The 14,491-nt window shown below is 33.6% G+C and overlaps 1 protein-coding gene and 1 non-coding gene across 2 annotated transcripts in view; both read right to left on the bottom strand.

The window, feature by feature from the left end:
- ADAM18 (ADAM metallopeptidase domain 18) overlaps positions 1-14,491 on the bottom strand; it is a gene marked incomplete at its 3' end in the record, with an annotated part of 65,434 nt that overhangs the window by 15,099 nt on the left and 35,844 nt on the right. The window contains exons 13-16 of the mRNA XM_049771836.1: positions 9,866-9,961; positions 7,117-7,315; positions 2,567-2,672; positions 190-379 (exon numbers count right to left, since the gene is read on the bottom strand). Of these exons, the coding sequence (XP_049627793.1) occupies positions 190-379; positions 2,567-2,672; positions 7,117-7,315; positions 9,866-9,961 (591 nt within the window). The remainder of the gene's footprint in view (positions 1-189; positions 380-2,566; positions 2,673-7,116; positions 7,316-9,865; positions 9,962-14,491) is intronic.
- Positions 3,239-3,371, bottom strand: LOC126007883 (small nucleolar RNA SNORA51). The gene has a single exon (XR_007495358.1). It is a non-coding gene; the product is annotated as a small nucleolar RNA SNORA51 (small nucleolar RNA).

The following is a 14,491-nucleotide window of genomic DNA, read 5'->3' as shown; positions in this document are numbered from 1 at the left end:
ATATTCATAAATATATTGCTTCAAAAATATGTTTAAAAACATCTATAATTCAAAAATATAAAAATAATGTTATAATATTCTGCTTAAAATATAATGATTTATATCATGAGAGATTATATATTCCATCATGGACTATAGTATCTCATAATTACTAAAACACAACTCAAATAAAATCACTTATCCCATTACCATATTTGGACCACACACAGTGCCATCAGCAACATAGGCATAATCTTTTCCATCTGCACTCAGTGATGACCCAGCAGTTATGGACATACACATATAATCTTGAGTATATGAATAAAGTACAGATTGAATATCACTTTTATAAATATTCTGATGCGGCCAAACACAAGCAAGTTTTCCACAGAGAACATCTCTGAAAAAAAAAACAGAAAATTCTACATATTAAAATGCATATTATCATATACACATTATAAATATGCAATTCCTATAATTTAATATCACATGGTATTAAATATGTGTATAATAAGAAACTTGATTCATTTATAACATAAATGAAGAAAATAACAAATAAAATCTTTTGCTACGTAAAGAATTAAATGAAATCCAGTTAGTCAGCTCTGTTGCACCAATCAAAAATTACATGCTGAATGGGTCCGGAGAGGTGGCTCAATGGTAGGGCATTTGCATTGCATGCAGCTGACCTAGGACGGACCTCAGTTTGATCCTCCTGCATCCCAAATGGTCCCCCAAGCCAGGAGCGATTTCTGAGTGCAGAGCCAGGAATAACCCCAGAGCATCACCGGGTATGGCCCCCAAAAAAATTAAACACTGAAATATGATGTGCAAATATGACTATTTCCCATTACATCACAGCTCTATACTGTCCAGACTCATTGTTCTAGAAAAATCACACTAGTTTTTATACTTATTTTTGCATGCTATTGGAAAAAATGATTCACTTCTTCCATGAATTTAACTCATAACTCAAACAATATGCCCATTGTTACTTAGCATTTGTCAATCATGGCCAAATATATAACTGTTTATTTAAATAGTTTGGTTTGGGGAGTCACATCTGTTTGTGCTCTTGTTTTATTCCTTACTTGATACTCAGAGATACCCAGGAGATTATATGCTATATTTGGTATTGAACCATGATCAGCCACATGCAAAAGAGGCCTGCTACTCACTCTACTATTTCTTTACCTTTGCATGGATCTATTTTTATGCAGCTTTTGAACCCTTCTTAATGTTTCTCTGGTCTCTGCTATTATCTGTAGTCAGTATATCAATAGTAATTAATTATTCTTTATCTTGATCCTAAGAATCTTCCAGCCTGCTGATATTTCCAATAGTTCAGCACTACTCTCTTGAAATAAGATCTTTACATATTCTTTATTCAGTATCTATCTCCAAACATTATATTTAGCCATTTGTAATCACTGATCAAAAAATTAAGTTCACCAGAGGTTTCTAATATTTTAAAATTCTGTCTTGAAAAATAATCATCATCTCTTGCTCTTGAAATCATTAAAATCATTCAAAACTCTCATCTACAAAATCCGTTGCAACTTATATGCAAATAATGAATTGAGTAAGGAATCAAAAACATTTCATAATCACATTCAAAATAATCAAGTGCCTGAGTAATAACATAGGCTATTAAAAACTTACACATGAAAAGCTAAGAGTCACTGTTAAAAGAAATAGCATAGTAGGAAATGGTAAAGTATTTCATTATCAATGATTGCAAAATTTAACATTTATAAAGCATGACCATCCTACCCTGGGTACTATACAAATTCAATAAAATTCCCATCAAAGTTAATACCAATGGCTGGGGCAAAAACTTGTAAAAAGAGCAAGGGTAGGGCACTTGCCTTGTACATAGTTGACCCAGCTTCAACTTATAGTGCCACCTATGCTTTCCTTAGTCCTGCCAGGAGAGATCCCTGGGCACAAAACCAGCAATAAGCCCTTAATACAATGGTGTGTGACTAAAAAACAAATAAATAAGAAAAAAAAAAAACGAAGTACTGTTTGTAAACCGGTGGGTTAGAGGTTTTCAGTGGAATATAGAATAACAGTTTTAATTTTTTGAGAAGTTTCCATAATCCTTTCCAATGAGGCTGAACCATGATAGTATGGTATTCCTATCAGCAGTGGAAGAGAGCTCCCTTCCTCCACACCACTTGCTTTCAGTGATGGTTGTTTCTATATTTTGATTGTCAATATTTGGACCTCATTCGATCCCCTGTGTCCCATATGCTCCCTCAAAGCCAGGGGCAATTTCTGACCCATAGCCAGGAGTAACCCCAGAGTGTCACCGGGTGTGGCCCCCCAAAAAACAAAAACAAAATAACTATCAAAAAACAAAAGCAAAATAACTACCAGCCTTGTTGCTTTCTAGTTTCTTTATACTACTAGTGTGGTCAAAAGAAAAATACTAAATTACATGCAAATGCATTTATAATTGCACATATGATGCTATTTGAATATATTTTCTGGTATATAATTTAGAAATCATTACTATTCAATGCTTTATTACAGTAAATGTGCATCTTTTATGAAAGTTAACCATCATGGTCTGTGCACATACTTCTGTTTACAAGGTAATGGTTGTAAATTTTTGAAACCACAGTTTCTATATTCATCTTGTTGAAAATTAATTTCTTCAAAGCAGGCATAGGGAGCACCTTGAACACCTAAAACATAAAAATACAACCTTTGTAAATCATCATTCTCATTCCAAATAAAACCTGCTTGTCAATTAAAATGTAATAAAATGATTATCAATAAAAATAAATCATGATCTTGAATGCTTTTTAATCCTGGTATTATTATTTTATCCTGTAAGTGCAAGTAAAAATCATCTTATCTAATGGTAAATGGGAAGAAAGTGCACGTATCTTTGTAAATTAGGTTATTGTCTTAAATTTTAATATTCTTCTTGTGGGGACCATACTTTCTAATTCAACTATTTCAGACTACACCATAAGTTTAATCAAATGAGAGATTGATGCATAAATAATTCAGATAAATCCTCAGAACTACTGTAGCAACCACCACATTATGTTCTTTACCTCTGAGGACTCAGAATATATTGATGGATTATTTAAGATTTTATATCATTTATGAGCTACAAAATAATTTTGATAGTTATGTACTATCAAAAAACAAAAACCATGTTATGAGGGGAATAAAGTAAAATATTACATTAAAGAATATAATATCCTACAAAAACTCAACTTTTACATTTCAATTTATTTTTTTTTGTCCCCCAATTCACAATACATACCCGGCAAGGGGCCTGTGTTGAGGTGTATATGGGGTGCCTTTACTGTACCTCCTCTTTCTATACAGCCAGTGTAAAGAACACAGCCTGTGGTAAGATTTGGGAGGCCTTATCTTATCTTTTATTTATTTTATTTTTTTTCTTCAGAGCAAACTAAAGTTGTTTTTTTTTTTGTTTTTTTTTTTTAAAGTAAGAATTCATTTAAAGGACAAAATTGATTAACATAATGAGGTAAACTAATATAACATAATATAGTGACATAACATAACATATAATATAATTGATATAATAATAATACATGTAAGTCAAAGAAAATTTCTGATTAAAAACACAATTTTTTTTTCATAATGGCTTACATATCTTTCACTGTAGTATTTTGGGTACATATTCACATTGAATCAGGGGAATACCCATCACCTAATATGTCCTCTTTTCAATCAAAAATCAAATATGCTGAAAATAGGCAGAGTCCTGTCTAGAGGCTTCCAACCTCAGTTTGAGAGAGGATGTGAAAAAAGTAATTAAAATACCACAACAATACACACACAAAAAAAACAATATCGAATTAAATAACCGATAAGCACCACAGCAATAAAGACAGGCACCACACAATAATCTCGGTTCTGAAATCAAATCATACTCAAGTGCAAAAAAGAAAGAGAACGACAAAACAAAATAAAATAAAATAATATTGGAGACATCAACCGTAATCTCCACACCAAAATAAAGACGTCAAAAAAATAGATCATTTATTCTCCTCTTGCTGCTTTCGTGGTATATGGAAGACCTCTACTTTATCTTGGATGGTAAAATCAGACCTGTTTCTAAAGATCTTGGTGGCTGTGCAGATCAGGGAATGGAGTTTATGAAGTCTTTCTTTGTGGTTCTAGCAGTTATGCTTCTTCAATGTCATTTTTTTGTTTTTTATGTGTTCTAGGTGTTTCAGAATAGTGCTACCATTCTGTGTTTTTCTTTTGTCTTCTGACTTACTTCGTTTAACATAACATGATCTAGGTCCATCCACGTTGCTGCAAAGTCTGTGATTGTATCATTTCTAACTGCCATGTAATATTCCATTGTATATATGTACCACATCTTAATGATCCATTCATCTGTTGTTGGACATCGAGGTTGGTTCCAAGATTTGGCTATTATACTGAGTGCTGCAATAAATAGTGGGGTGCATATGTATTTTGGAATGAATGTCCTTCCATCTTGGGGATATATGCCTAGGAGAGCAATTGCTGGGTCAAATGGCAGCTCAATTCTAAGTTCTTTGAGCACTCTCCAGACTTTTCTCCATAGATGTTGGACCAAGGGGCATTCCCACCAGCAATGAATGAGAGTTCCTTTCATACCACATCCTCTCCAACAAAGGTTGTTCCCATTATTTTTGATGTGAGCCAACCTCACTGGTGTGAGGTGGTATCTCATTGTTGTCTTGATTTGGATCTCCCTGATGATGAGCGAAGGTGAGCATGTTTTCATGTGTTTGTTGGCCATCCTTCTCTCTTCCTCAGAGAAATGTCTATTCATTTCGTCTCCCCATTTTTTTATGGCTTCGTTTGGTTTTGAAGGGCTCAGGTTTCTGAGCGCTTTGTATGTTCTAGATATCAGCCCTTTATCTGATATATCAAGTGAAAAGATTTTTTCCCATTCTGTTAGCTGTCTTCTTGCATTAAGTAGGGTTTCTTTTGCCATGCAGAAGCTTTTTAGTTTGATATAGTCCCATTTGTTTATAGTTGATGCTAACGTTTTTGCCATTGGTGCTCCATTCTCAAAGACCCTTTTGATATAAAGGTCTTCGAGTGTTCTGCCTATTTTATTCTCGATAAACTTTATAGATTCAGGTCTGATTTCCAGATCTTTGATCCATTTTGAGTGGACTTTTGTATAAGGAGTGAGATATGGGTCGATTTTCACTTTCGTGCATATAAGTTTCCAGTTGTACCAACACCATTTGTTGAATAGGCTTTCTTTGTTCCATTTCATATTCTTGCCTCTTTTATCAAATATTAGTTGGCTATATATCTGGGGGTTTATGTCTGGGAATTCTGTTCTAATCCACTGGTCTGAGGTCCTGTCTCTGTTCCAGTACCATGCTGTTTTTATTACTATGGCTTTATAGTATAGTTTCAAGTTAGGTAAGGAGATACCTCCCAACTTCTCATTTTTCAGAATGTGTTTAGCTATCCTGGGTCTTTTATGGTTCCAAATGAATTTTATAATTGATTGTTCTATTTCTTTAAAGAATTGTGTCTGGATTTGGATAGGGATTGCATTAAATCTATATAGCAGTTTGGGTAAAATAGTCATTTTGACTATGTTAATTCTACCTATCCATGAGGATGGGATGTTCTTCCATTTCTTTAGATCGTCTTCAATTTCTTTCTGAAGTGTTTTGAAGTTTCCCTGGTATAGATCTTTCACTTCTCTTGTAAGGTTGATTCCTAGGTATTTGATATTTTTTGATACTATCTTAAATGGAATTGTATTTTTAATCTCTCTCTCCTCAACTTCATTGTTTGTATATAAAAACGCTACTGTCTTTTGTGTATTGACTTTGTATCCAGCCACTTTACTGTATTGGTTGATTGTTTCTAGGAGTTTTTCTGTGGATTCTTTAGGGTTTTTGATGTATATCATCATATCATCAGCAAATAGAGCTAGCTTGTGTTCCTCTTTCCCTACTTGAATTCCTTTGATTCCCTTCTCTTGTCGGATTGCTATTGCTAGGACTTCTAAGGTTATATTGAATAAGAGTGGAGAGAGTGGACAGCCTTGCCTAGTTCCTGACCTTAATGGGAATGCTTCTAGCTTCTCGCCATTAAGTATAATGTTGGCTGTAGGCTTTTCATAAATAGCTGTAACTATCTTAAGGAAGGTGCCTTCTAACCCTATTTTGCTGAGTGTCTTTAACATGAACGGATGTTGGATTTTGTCAAACGCCTTCTCTGCATCGATTGATATGATCATGTGGTTTTTGTCCTTCATGTTGTTGATGTGGTGTATAATGTTTATTGATTTGCGTATGTTGAACCAACCTTGCATTCCTGGTATGAATCCCACTTGATCGTGATGTATGATCTTTTTGATGAGGTGTTGGATTCGGTTTGCTAAGATTTTGTTAAGTATCTTTGCATCAATGTTCATTAGTGAGATTGGTCTGTAGTTTTCTTTTTTGGTGGTGTCTTTGCCTTCTTTAGGAATGAGTGTGATATTAGCCTCATAAAAGGAGTTGGGGAGGATTCCTGTTTTTTCTATGGTTTTGAAAAGCCTATGGAACAGTGGTAATAAGTCTTCTTGAAATGTTTGATAGAATTCACCTGTAAATCCATCTGGGCCTGGGCATTTGTTCTTAGGGAGTCTTTTAATTATGTCTTCAATTTCCTCTGAAGTGATTGGACTGTTTAGAGTTTCTAGGTCTTCCTTTTCCAATCTTGGAAGAGGGTGTTTGACCAAGAATCTGTCGATTTCTGGTGGGTTCTCTAGCCTAGTTGAATATAGTTGTTCATAATATGATCTCATGATATGTTGTATTTCTTGGGGTTCAATTTATTTTTATTTTATGAAGGATAGGTTTTGAAATGACTCCAGTTGTCAGCACTAACTCCTGGTTTTGTGCTTAAGGATCACTATTAGAATTTCTCTGGGAGAACATATACAATGCTTAGAATTAAACCAGGGCCCATTATGTGCAAGACAAGCAATTTAACCCTTGTACTATCTTTTTATTCCTCTAATGTAATTTATTGAGCTTCTGATTCATGAGTTTTCACTGCTAGAGTTATTTTCTGAGTACATTAAGATATGTCATATAGAGATCCTAGCCTAAAGTAATATACACACAATACCTTTTCCAAATATCATAGTACATTGGTTATCAGTCGTTTGGCATTGTCCATTATAACAATATGCAGCTCCTAAGCTGCATAACTTGCCATTCAATGCATAAGTGTCAGGTACACAATTACTAGAAGTTCCATTGCAATACTCTGTAAAATCACACTCTTCATCAATACTTCTTCTACATACAGTGCCTGCTACAGCTATCTTGAAGAAAAAGAAAAAAATGCAATAGTGATTATTCTAAATTACTGAAGAGATTTAGTTGTAAGGTTTTAAAAGGAAAAACATAGACACGGTGTTCATTTTGAAACCCAAAGGAAAATCTCAAAAACAAAATAATAGCTCACATTTATATAGACATATTATAAGTATCATTATCTTTAGAGAAATTTTGTAGTTGCCTGACCACATTTTTTCTACATCGGAAAGTTCTGTAACACTACCAGTTTGCTTGGAGAATAAAATTAGTTTATCCTATATGTTCTTTAAAACTGGAAACTAGGGCTGGAGCAGTGGCACAAGCAGTAAGGCATCTGCCTTGCCCAAGCTAGCCAAGGATGGACCGCAGTTTGATCCCCCAGCATCCCATATGGTCCCCCAAGCCAGGAGCGATTTCTGAGCACATAGCCAGGAAAAACCCCTGAGCATCACCGGATGTGGCCCCCAAACAAAAACAAAATCAAAAAACCTGAAAAATAACTTCTATTTTCCAGTTCTCTCAAGATAAAAAAAATTAACCCCCAAATGTTCAAAAGCAAAATATATTATTAACTTTTAATAATATAAAGAAATAAAAATAAATTACGAATAAAATAATAATAATAATCTCTTAGTCCAGAGAAATGGGACATGCCTTGCATGTAACAGACCCAGATCAAACTTCTGGCACCACATTAACACTCAAGATAGTGAGTGGAGACTGTACCTCAAATGTTGGAGGCCTGAGTACCATTAGGGTGGCCAGGTAATTTCCGATAGCTTTTAACCTTAGCAGCAATGTCCTCAAGACCTACCATAGAACTACTTAGAGCCTAGTATTAAACTGTTGCACCAATTGAAAAAGAATCACAGGCACATAACACCAGTTTTCTGAGCAGCTCCCAAATGAGTAAATCTTAATGCATTAATCTAAGATTAAGTAAAAAGTTTTTAAAGAGTTTGAAGGGTTATTTTAGTTTTCATATTTTTACAATAGCAAAATTATAAATGCAGAAAACAAAACAATAATTACCAATGTCAGTGATATAAAGTGTTGATGACTACAAATTGGGAGAAGAGTATTTTTATTTTTTGTGACTAGTTAATGAGACTAAATGTTTTTGCATAATATTCAGATTAAGTCACTAAAATAATGTACAATAAGTTATACCTTAAATGAAAAATTGAACAAAGAGCACATATGGAAACATGAATTTGAATTTGATTTACAAAATTGGAATCAAAAAATATCTTGTAGAATAAAACTTACTTCCTTTACCAAAGAAGTACCTTGAAGAAATATTATGTTATGTTATTTGATATGCATATATTTGTTACTCATATATGTTAAATATATATTTTCTATTTTGGGATAACTGCATAACAGATCATGTGTTCCGACCACACAAACTAGTAAGAATTTGAGCAGGAAATAAAATCTAGGCAAAAAAATAGACACTATTTCCCAATTTTAATTTGATTTAGCATATATACTAAATATATAGAACATCATAGATGATACTAAGAACATTTATATGATATAACATATTTTTGTATATATATAATATGCATAAATAAACTTTATGCACAAAGCATATTTATGCATATGTATAATATGCATAACTAAACTTTATGTACAAGGTATATTTAAATAAAAATATCAGTAAGTATACATATATTTGTTAACCCTACTGTATAAAATAATATATGATATTAAAATACCAATCAATATTTTTCTTTATGATTTTCTATTATAAAAACTGATGTAATTGCTAATATTCCCTGAATTATCTATGTGTGTGCATATTTTAGGTTCTATACATAAGAGAAAGTATGATGGTAAGTAATTTGCTTGACAATAAATATAAAAACTTAAAATTTCACCAGTGCCATCAGAAGCTATTTTTGTCCAATGCTCTTGTAAATTTCATTTTATTATTGCCTTAAAGAGAACCATCCTGCTGAATTCTCTATATCACACTATTATTTTATTTTATTTATTAAAATATTGCATATAAGGGGGGAGTTAATAAAAATATATCGCATATGATTTGTATTTAAATCAGACAGTACTCCTTTCTTTGTGTTTGCCTTTCCATGTGAATTTCTTTTCATCTTTTACATATTAATGTGTGAGATTCCCTGCCTGAACTATATACTATGCATTTGATTTGGGATAATTTTTCTGTTGTTTATAAATGTTCCAAAATTAGTCTTTTATGATCTGACTTTACTGTTCCCAGAGTTATTATTTTATTAGTAATATCAAGTATTATTTTATCATTCATGTAATTCTAAGAAGATACTAAACTGTGGTTCTTACCAAAATGTGAAAATTATCCAGCTGAGATGCTTTCTTTACTTCACAGTAAAGAATAGTTTCCTACATTACTGTGATTGTTGACTAGTTTCTCCACTAAATTACTTCCACTTTTTTTTAACAAATTCAACATTCATTCAATATTTTAATATTTTATATTTCTATATATCTCAATGTCTCATTAATAATTTCGATGTCCTATATTTCAATGCCCTACTAATAATGTTGGAACTTACCTCACATTTGGTGGTACAGCATGGTCCAGATCCACATTTTGCTGAATTTTTTAGTTTACATGTATTATAATCACAGCACATTTTAAATTGACACTCCTAGAATTAATTTATAAAATAATGTTACAATTCAACCACATATCATATCTTATTGTTTATGTCCAATCTGCATTTAAAACTTATGTGTCCACAAAGGCAAAAAAAACTGGTCCTTATTGAGCAACTTGCTACAGTTGTGGGAGTGTGAGAGGACAAGAAAGAGACCACTACACTAATAATAGTGGGAAATTCCCAGTCTGAGTAACAAGTAGATATTGAAAGGAGATAGTAATATGCACAATAACTTTTCAATAACAGAGAGCCACAGAAGATGTGGCACATATATACAATGCAATTCACTGCATGATTGAAACTGGATTATACGTTCAAATAAGTAATCCAGAAAAAGGTTAAATACAGGATATTATAACTTATGTGTAGTATTTAGAATAACTGCATGAGGAAATGCAATGATGCTAATTGGGATGCCTAGAACACTCTTGGCTTGAGTATCATGTGAGAGAAGGAAAAAAATAGAGTGGAAGGTGAGAAAGACCAACCAAACAAATAGAGGCCAGAGTTCAAGGGGATTGATTAAGGTACTGGTGTTAAGAACGGATAGAACTACCAAACCACAAAGTCAACAACACTGAAATCATGCGAGTGAAATTTAACAAACTTTTAATAGATGCCTGTTAAAGATGACAAACTAAGAAGGGGAGTTATGGGATGGACTCTGGGAACATTGGTGGAAGTTGGTTAACATTGGTGGTGGGAGTGGTGCTGAAATTCTATTGTGAGTTACTTTGTAAATCAGTATACTTTAAATTAAAAAGTTTAAAAAATTACAGTGCCTAAAAAGAAAAATAAAAAGATTGAAGCAGGCTGGATGGCATGAGGATAACTAGGAATATTGATGGAAAAAAGTGGACGTTGATGAAACTCAATAATGAATTACTGTATTTTATGGTGGTTCAATAAATTTAAAAAAAACTTTAACACACACAAAAGACTTTTTTGTCCAACTTTCATTTACTATATATATTAAATAGCATTTTATATTTGATATATTTTAGGGTAGAAAATGTGTAATAACAGTTGATAAAATATGTATATTAAAATATTTTGTCATAAATCCATAAGTTATAAATTGAAATAAATTTGTGGAGAAAATATGAGTTTCCAAGACATATTTCCCAACTTCTTATAAAAATGTTTTTACTAAAGTATTTCATTGCAGAGAAAAACAAAAAGCCTTTCCTCTAAATTCTGGTACAAGACAAGGCTGTCCTCTTCACCACTCCTATTCACCATAGTACTGGAAATACATGCTATAGTTATTAGGCAAGAAAAAAAATATAAAAGGAATCCAGATAGGAAAGAAAGAAGTCAACCTCTCACTGTTTGCAGATAAAATGACACTATACTTAGAAAATCCTAAAGACTCTACCAAAAACCTTCTAGAAATAGTTTCATATAGCAATGTGTGCAACCTTCCCACCACCAATGCCTCCCATATCCGACCTTTCACAACCCCTCCCTGTATTACAGAAGAGAATTCTACTTCTCTTACTCATTAACATTACTATGATAGTGTAGTCATCTCTCTAACTAAACCCACCACTCTGTGTGAGTTTCACATTGAGAACCAGTCCTACTAGCCCTCATCTCTATTGTCTCTGAGCATTATTACAATAATGTTTTTACTTTTGTTAAAACCCTTAGATGAATGAAACTATAGTTTCTATCTCTCTCCCTCTGACTTATTTCATTCAGCAAAATAGATTCCATGTACATCCACGTATAGGAAAATTTAATGACTTCATCTCTCCTTAAGGTGCATAATATTCCATTGTATATATGTACCAGTTTCTTTAGCCATTCATCTGTTGAAGGGCATCTTGGTTGTTTCCAGAGTCTGGCTATTTTAAATAGTGCTGCAATGAATATAGGTGTGAGGAACTCATTTTTGTATTGTGTTTTTGTATTACTAAGGTATACTCCTAGGAGTGGTATAGCTGGATTGTATGGGAGCTCAATTTCCAGTCTCTTGAGGAATCTCCATATTGTTTTCCATAAAGGCTGAACTAGATGGCATTTCCACCAGCAGTGAATGAGAGTTCCTTTCCTCTTACATCCCCGCCAGCACTTATTTTTCTTGTTCTTTGGGATGTGTGCGGGTCTCTGTGGTGTTAGATGTTGTTTTGATTTGCATCTCCCTAATGATTAGTAATGTCGAGAACTTTTCATGTGGCATTTGTATTTCTTCTTTAAGAAATTGACTATTCATTTTTCTCCTTATTTTGGGTTGGAGCTCGATGTTGTTCTCTTGTTAAGTTCTGTATATCTGTAATGTGTATTATATTTTTGATATTAGCCCCTTATCTAATGGGTATTGGGTGAATAGTTTCTTCCATTCTGTGGATGGCTTTTGTATCCTAGGCACTATATCCTTTGAGGCAGAGAAACTCATCAGCTTAATATAGTCCCATTGCTTTATCCCTGCTTCGACTTGTTTGGAGAGTGCTGTTTCCTCCTTGTAGATGCCTTTAGTCTCAATATCTTGGAATGTTTTACCAACATGTAGTTCTATATACCTTATGCTTTTGAGCCCAATATCAAGGTCTTTAATCCATTTGGATTTGACCTTTGTGCATGGTGTTTAAGAGGGTCTGAGTTCACTTCTTTGCAAGTGGCTGACCATTTGTGCCAACACAACTTGTTAAAGAGGTTTTCTTTGCTCCATTTTGCATTTCTTGCCCCTTTACCAAAAAGTAATTGATTGTATATCTGGGGCATATTCTCTGAATATTCAAGTCTTTTCTACTAATCTGAGGGGTTATTTTTATTGTCCTTTGTCAAAGATTAATTGATTTTATGTTTGAGAGCCATTCTCTCAATACTCAAATGTGTTCCATTTATTGAGTTAGGATTTGCCTTTATTCCAGTACCGTGCTGTTTTAATAACTATTGGTTTGTAATACAATTTAACGTTGGGGAAAGTGATGCCGTTTTATGTCCTTTTTTCTAAGGGTTGCTCTAGCTATTCGTCTGTGTTTATTGTTCTAAATGAATTTCAAGAGTGTTTGATCCACTTTTTTGAAGAATGTCATGGGTATCCTTAGATGAATTACATTAAATCTGTACAATGCTTTGGGGAGTATTGACATTTTAATCCTACCAAACCATGAGCAGGATATGTATATTCATTTTCATGTGTCCTCTTTTATTTTTCCCCCTTGATTTTCGGGTCACACCCGGCAGCACTCAAGAGTTACTCCTGGCTCTATGCTCAGAAATCGCTCCTTGCAGGCTCAGGAGACAATATGGGATGCCGGAATTTGAACCGCTGACCTTCTGCATGCAAGGCATTGCTATCTCTCTGGCCCCTCTTTTATTTCTTGTTAGCAGGGTTTTGTAGTATTCCTTGTATAGGTCCTTCACCTCTTTAGTCAAGTTGACTCCAAGATATTTGAGTTTGTGTGACATTAATGGTGGTTCCTTGGTTAGAAGATGTGCATGCTCCTCTGGCACCACCTTTTGTGGGTAGAGACAGCCTACCTTGACAGGATTAAGTTCACTGGGGTATTCCTCTACAGCCTCAAGCAGGAAATCAGGAAGCCAAGTATAGTGGAATGCAGAGGACCTTTATAAAGCCACTGTAGGAGTCTGTCACCATTTTTGAGGGTGGGGACAGTTTATTTAATGGGATTAAATTTGTTCCTCTGCAGCCTCAAGTAGAAAATTAGGAAGCCCAAAGTATAATGCTGTTCTGAGCATTCTAATTTTAGTTTTATTAGCATAAATTATGTATCCAATCATTCTGTAGTGGTGTTGGTTTTTAATTTTATTTTTATATAATTCAAATTATCTTTGATTGCCATCTTTTTTATATTTGTTTTTGGTTTGGGTTTGTATTTGTTTTTGTTTATAATTGGACTTTTAGTTTTTACTCTATAAAGCAGGGAACTTTAAACAAGAATCTCTAAATTTCTATGATACAATTTTGTCATGAACTTTCAAAATAACCATTTGTGAGAATAGCTCCATTGGATTTAAACTAAGTTGGACTTAAAATTCAGTTAAATTATCTGTGCCCTACTGAACCCATGATAAATTCTTGGGCTCCTTTCTGTAAGCATCTGTAAGTTCAATTGTCTGACTTGTGAGCTGGGCACAGCAAATAATTGCAAATCAACTTAACTCTAAATTTCTGATGCCATTTTATTTATTTGCTGAGGCTTTGCATATTTTAATAATCTATTTAAATGATAGATTTTGGTTTCAAGACCTGATTTGAGTTGGAAATGTAGCAAGGAATTGTTATTTTTCTTGAGTAGCAATTGACATGAGTCTATATCTAATCTGTTAGTATTTAATTATATGCATCATAGGCCAGAAACACCAGCCCATGATATGAAGTTTACCACAAATGGTGGTGAACACAGTTAGAGAAATCACTGCACTTGCAACTAACATAATGATAGTGAGAGAGAGAAAATAGAATAAATGTCCCAAAGACAGGCAAGAATGGGGAACATTGGTGGTAGGAAAGTTACACAAGTGAAAGGTGGTGTACAATCAATGATA

This window comes from Suncus etruscus, chromosome 4 (assembly GCF_024139225.1).
Source record: "Suncus etruscus isolate mSunEtr1 chromosome 4, mSunEtr1.pri.cur, whole genome shotgun sequence".
Classification (NCBI taxonomy): Eukaryota; Metazoa; Chordata; class Mammalia; order Eulipotyphla; family Soricidae; genus Suncus; species Suncus etruscus.
The sequence above is the reverse complement of the archived record's forward strand: the minus strand, read 5'-3'. Positions and strand labels throughout refer to the sequence as shown.